Source organism: Salvelinus sp. IW2-2015, linkage group LG3, assembly GCF_002910315.2.
Source record: "Salvelinus sp. IW2-2015 linkage group LG3, ASM291031v2, whole genome shotgun sequence".
NCBI lineage: Eukaryota > Metazoa > Chordata > Actinopteri > Salmoniformes > Salmonidae > Salvelinus > Salvelinus sp. IW2-2015.
The window spans coordinates 8,679,961-8,686,082 of record NC_036840.1 but is presented as its reverse complement, the minus strand read 5'-3'; the positions used below and the strand labels follow the sequence as shown (position 1 = coordinate 8,686,082).

The 6,122-nt window shown below is 49.6% G+C and overlaps 1 protein-coding gene across 1 annotated transcript in view; it reads right to left on the bottom strand.

Annotated features, from left to right (window-relative positions):
• Window positions 1-739, bottom strand: part of LOC111956018 (pleckstrin homology domain-containing family A member 5) — a 164,550-nt gene extending 163,811 nt beyond the window's left edge. Inside the window, 1 exon segment of the mRNA XM_070436535.1 lies at window positions 688-739. Within this exon segment, the coding sequence (XP_070292636.1) occupies window positions 688-739 (52 nt within the window).
• Between the last annotated feature and the right edge of the window lie 5,383 nt (window positions 740-6,122).

The following is a 6,122-nucleotide window of genomic DNA, read 5'->3' as shown; positions in this document are numbered from 1 at the left end:
CTCCACAGGAGCTCGAGTAAGTGCCAATAGCGAGATGATCGCACTGAGTGCAAGGCCAGTGCGCATCCACCCTCGGACACTCCAGAGACATTGCAGCGCGACCGGACCGCCTACCAACCGCGTAGTCGTGGACGCGAAAAAGGTGTGTCGCCTGCTAGTGGTTACCAAGAAAGGTGGCACGTGTCGTCCCGCTCCCCTGCTCCACCTTCGGCTGCTACCCAGTTTGCAGGGGTCTTTCTTAATTGAACCAGTATTTTGCTCATCTAGATATTCCGCGGCGGAGCCACGCTAGGAAGCCACTTACTTTAAGCCCACTACCAGCGTAAAGCCATCATGTCTGATACCACCTCTCATAGTGTCCACTGATGTCACATGTACAACATCGACATGATCACGGAGGAGTTGTCCTGGTCCAATCCCAGAGCCCCTTGTACTTACCTTCGTCTAGCCCCAGACACAGTGACGATTACCTATCCCCATGCAATCAGAGGAGGCCCGACTAGACACACAAGACTTCAACACCAAAAGAAGTTCTCCTTCCGGTGCTCTCTTCTGCATCTCTAGAGATACGGCACTTCACAAGCTTCTCCTAGCGTGCGCTATACTTGTACTCGCGCAAGATAGTTGGTTCTAGCCCTCTGTATCTCCCTCTCATATAGAGGTTAACGTCTCACTGCAGCTTCTTACCCCCGGCCCACTCAGCGGTCATGACAAGTGCTGTCGATTCGTACCGCGCCATTCCAGCACGCGTACGGCTCAACCTCCCGTCCACTTTCTTTTATTGTGACCTTATAGGCAAAAAACTATCCGTAATCAGCACAACGTTAAACTCAATGGAGCCAGATGGCTTAGATGGATGCGACCAACGAGAGCTCCTTAGCCCTGTTCTGGCCTTGTATCCGACACGGCTCATAGGCCTGAGCGTGAAGGTCTCTCGCGTGTCCTTTAGACCTCGGGTAAACCTCAGCTGTTTCCCGTTAGGGCGTTATGGAGTCAGTCAGTCAAACTGCATATTGAGAGTTACTGCAACTAGATGCTGATATTAGTAGACGGTCTTCAGCCGGCCATGGGTCACAAATCGCCGTTTCTTGCCCCCAGAAGCGACGCCATGCTCAGGTAGACGGCTTCCGTGCTTGGCATTACCCCATTTTTATCTCTCCAGCTCTTTGAGCCTCTGACTGCAATTACCTGTGAGCACTCAAGGTAGGCTACGCTCGCAGCCGAGCGCGACAAGTTCTCATTCTTAGCATACTTCGCGCGCATGCCTGGCAACGACAGACAAGCGAACAGTTCTCCGACACAACTACACACCGGACTACTATGAGTTTACACCATGCCGCAGCCTCCGGCAACGCCACTACTAGGAATCCTAAGTGCACATACAGTATGAGAAAAACCCTCCAAGGCGCGAGGGTCCCTATGTAACTAGGCCCCAGATTGTGAGTTCGAAACCTCACAGGTCGCAGGCCGCGATAAGGGAGGTAAAACTGAAGCTGCGCATAAACTATAAGAGGCCATCCAGAAACAGCGCCTGGAGGATGGTCGGCCGCGATCTGGCCATTACGCAGTAATACAGATCTTGTATAACTGCCAGGTGTAAAACCATGGCTGGAATTTGGAAGAGGCGGTGTCCAAGATTTAGCAAAGGTGCCGACAGCCGTTGTCTCCGATGGCACACATAGAGTAGAAGCCAACTCACAGCAAAGGTATATACTGGCGCGGTGCACAACGGTAACGCAGTTCAGACAATAACAATAAAGATACCCGAGAGGCCTCAGTAGAGAAGACCGGGGTGTAGTGTTTGCGCCCTAAATTCATAGAATGGGCCATAGTGGTAGGAGGAGAGCCTCGCACGTATAATCTGTGAGGCTCTCTGACAGGGCTGGTGCTTAAAGGCTGAGTGAGCAGCAGTGAAGTGTTCCAGCGCCTTCGCGAGAAAATGTCTCTGCCCCCGAGTTCGTTACAGTCCATTGGGCCAGCAGAGAGGAACATCAGACCCAGGATGGGCACCTTCGCGCAGGACGGCCAGGACCGGGGCCATACCAAGGCGAGAAATGGACCATGCCGCTTCCTGGGATTTGACAAGAGAGACCTAGATCACAGCGCGGCTAGTGCGAGTGCGCAGGATGGCTCCAGTTGGCGTCGTGCTGCTATGGCTGCCGAGGACCGATTCAGCCAGAGCCCCTCTCCGCAGACCGGCATCAAGCCAGGAGCCCCAGCCGAGAAGGTGTGCAAAGCGCCATTTGACCGTCCAGAGACTCAAGGGGGTATCCTTTACCGCTAGCAAGCGCTCTTCGCGTAGATGACCTGGAGCCAGAGCGGATTGACCGTTCCCAGAAGCCGTCAGCCGAGCCTTTGGGGCGGACGGGAGGGGTAATTATGGAAAAACGCCTCGCGGAGAGGCGCGGGGTGAGCGCGCAGGCGAGGGCCCCAAAAAAAAGAGCTCACGTCCCGCCCGTAACCAAGCCGAACGCCAGTTAGGAACCGGTCCGCACAAGGCCCCGGGTCGCGAGTCTGAAGTGCGTGGGAGCCATCTGTAGTCCCATATAGGGCCTCTGGTGACTCACAAGCCCAACAGGCCATGGCACACCGCTGGGATAGTAACAGATCCGCATCCACATATATTGAGTAGCCGAGGCCCTCTTAAGAAGAGGGCTGCTGTTTTGTAAGAGTGTAACGATCCCGCCGCAGATCCAGGGAGGATCTCCGCCGCCAGGTCATTCTGGCTGGTAGTGTGGCCACCTGTTCTGGTGGCCTCAACTTCTAACGTTTGGGTTATGTTTTGGCAGCGATGTATGGCCCCCTCAGGTTCTATGGGTCTTTGGCCTTGCTGGGCAATTCCAATAGTGTGTGAACCGCACCCCTATTTTCTAGGTGACATTGTCTTACCTTCTGGATGTGGAAGTATCGCTTTGATGATGTGCAGCCTTCTTTGAAGAGGAGAGGTTGACTCTAGATCTAGTGTCCCAGTGGAGCGAACGCGTGAGGGTATTTGTAAAGTTGGTTCCACGGTCTTACTTAAGTTGTCTAGGAAGGCCATCCAGAGTAAGCTGTATGCTGAGCAGAAGGCTGATATCGGCGTAGTCGGGGTCGAGGGTGGGCAGGTGGCGAGCGTGGTTCCCCCGGGCCTTCGCCTAAGAGCCGAAGCCAAACACCTACCGTGTGATCCAGGTTATACTTGTATTTAGAAAGACAGTTGTGGACCCACAACCGGGACACAGCTAGACAGTGTGGTTTGGTGCCGCTCCACTGGACAGGTCGCATCCTGCATAGACTACGTCTGGGGAGGGGCCTGTTAACCAAGTGTCCTCGAGACATGAGTACTTCTCTTTAGGATAGTTCTATATTTATCGAAGACTAAGGTAGGGGTGTGTGTGCGACTGCTTTAGATGAGTGTATCAGAGGACTGCCACCAGTCTATGAACGAAGTGAGTCTGACTATGTTCATTGAGGTATACAGATAAGAGAGTCGGTGCAGCGCGATGAAGTTAGGTATATATTGAACCCTTCTACCACGGCCATTATAGGAGGACTGCCAGAGGCAGTTTCTGTGAGCGAAAGGGCTAGATGTCCCTCTTCCTGTATTTTGAAGCACACTAAACTCTATCATTAGGATAGTGTTCAATAGTTGCCGTGTGAACCACCGTGACAGTATGGTGGCAACATCATCCGTTGTCAGAAATCCAAGGGCTATTGAGTCTTGGCCTGATGGGAGCGATGCGTAGTTGGTTGGTGGTCAGCATACGTTGTACATTTCTAGGCTTAGCTCGAAATCGCGCTCTCTATGTGTTCCAGAGTTAATTACTGAGAAGGGGTCTTTTGCTTTATCTTGTGCCTTCTTGTCTAATTAATAAAAAGAAAATGGCCCTTATTTTCCCCCATGCTGCGTTGGGTTCTCGTACCTCTCGATGGCCAGTTAACTGCCTCACCTCGTTAGGACCCTTGAGCTGTGCGGAGGAGCACCCAAGCCACCCAGAGTGCACATCACTGGCACATTACATCCAGGGAGAATAGTATTTATAATGTAACCGATTACATCACTGGCACATTACATCCAGGGAGAATAGTATTTATAATGTAACCGATTACATCACTGGCACATTACGTCCAGGGAGAATAGTAATTATAATGTAACTGATTGCAGAGCATGGCACAGTAACTACTTCCTGTTATGCACCCACGCATTCACACACACACAGTGGGAATCATTTCTCACGAAGGCCCTCGTAGGTAAACATTGCACAATGGGCCATTACACAATCCCGCCATGATTCCAAAAGAGCAGTTTTGGTTTTATTTAATTGATTTATTTTACCATGGCTCAGTACAGACTTGAGGCATCAACATTTAATTAATGGATCCGTAATATCAAACAGCTGTTGGAGCTCTTTGTTCTGGGTCCAGCTCAGAGGACCCTCCAGTGCAGACTCCCTCCCTCTCTCCCTACCTCCCTCCCTCCCTCTATCTCTCTCTCCATCTCTCTATCTCTCTCTCTACTCTCTCTCGCCATCTCCTTCCATTTCTCTCTCTCGCTCTCTCTCTGTCTCTCTCTGAGAAGAAAACCCACATAGAGGGTTGGCTGCTGCTGCTGCTGCTGTGGGGAGTCAGCATTAAAGGGCAATTCCACAACTTTTCAACCTAGTTTTCATTATCTCCAGCACAATACATATATATACATATTTTAAAAAAGTGCATTTTTGCGTTTTGTAGAAACAAATATAAAGTAAAAAAGTTCTACCCGATGACATCCTCAAAAACATTTTTAAAACAGTGATTTTCCAACACTGAGATTCGGGGAGCAAGAAAATACCTTCCCTCTGGCTAGAAACTCGTTGCAGGTTTTGAAAATCACCATGTAAATCACTTTTAATCCTACCCTGTGATGTCACAGAGAAGCATTTCTTTAGGACCTTTCTTCTCATCTTTTTTAACCACAGATCATAGAAACGTACTGTTTTCACATATGTTAACGCTGGTTTGGTGCTGGAGATAGTGAATATGAGGTTGAAAAGTGGCGGAATTGCACTTTGATTGCCCCCTTTGATTGCCCCAATCAAAAAGAATGCTCAGAGAGAGAGAGAGAAAGGCTTTGATCTTTCCCAGCTCTTCTAAGGAACCCCTTTATCGTATTTTGAGTTGGGGACTATCTGTGTAAGCCCCACATGTTAAGTCACATACATACCGTAGTGGCCCACATCCTCCCTAGAGCCCAAACATTGTGTTGTGTTGTTTCTGCTTGCTGTATAATGTGCGGGCTATGTTCCTCTTTGTTGGTGTGTGTGTGCACTTGCAAAACACCAAGAAAATGAGTCATTGTGTGTCTCTTTGAAAAATAGGGTCACAGTGAAAGTACACTATGCTCCTCTGGCTCCATTGCTTCTCTCTGTGGACTAGGCCTACGTCATGAAGTCACAATGAGACTAGGCCCGATACTCTCTCCTCTCTTCATTGCCTCCTCTTCATTAGCCTCATAATGAGCATTGCGAGAGAGATCGAGAGAGAAAGAAAGGGAGAGAGAGCAAGAGAGAATACCCTCCTAGATGAGTTTTAGGTAGCATTGTCTGTTCTCCTGGCAGCTTCATAATGACAGTTTTTAATGAGGGCATTAGGTTTTGCCGCTTCATTATACCTTATTTCATATGATGTTTGCTTTGTTATAGAAACTTCTCTCCTCTGTGGTGGGACTGGATTTTTAAGCTAATGAGTCCAAAACAAACAGCTTTTAAATGGAGCAGCAGGCCTTGAAGCCGGGAGGCTGAGCTAGTGCTGTAACGGACTTCCTCACATCGTTTTGCTCTGTCGTGTGGAGATAACTATTCAGCATCATCAGCATGGGTTCTCTCTCTCTCTCTCTCCTCTCTCTCTCTCTCTCTCTCTCCTCTGCCTCTCGTCTTCTCTCTCTCGTTTACCTCTCTCTGTTATCTGGCTCATTCTATCTTGCTCTTCTCTCCCTCCTCCTCTCTCTCTTCTTTTTCTCCCCCTCTCTATTCAGTCAGCAGTGTAATGGGCCTGTGACGGCTATGAAAGATCGCATTTTTCCAGAAGTCATGAGGTGTAGTGAGCCGTGCTCGCTCTGGTGTCAAGTGATAAAGTTCATTTGTTTCTCTGAAGCACACACCATT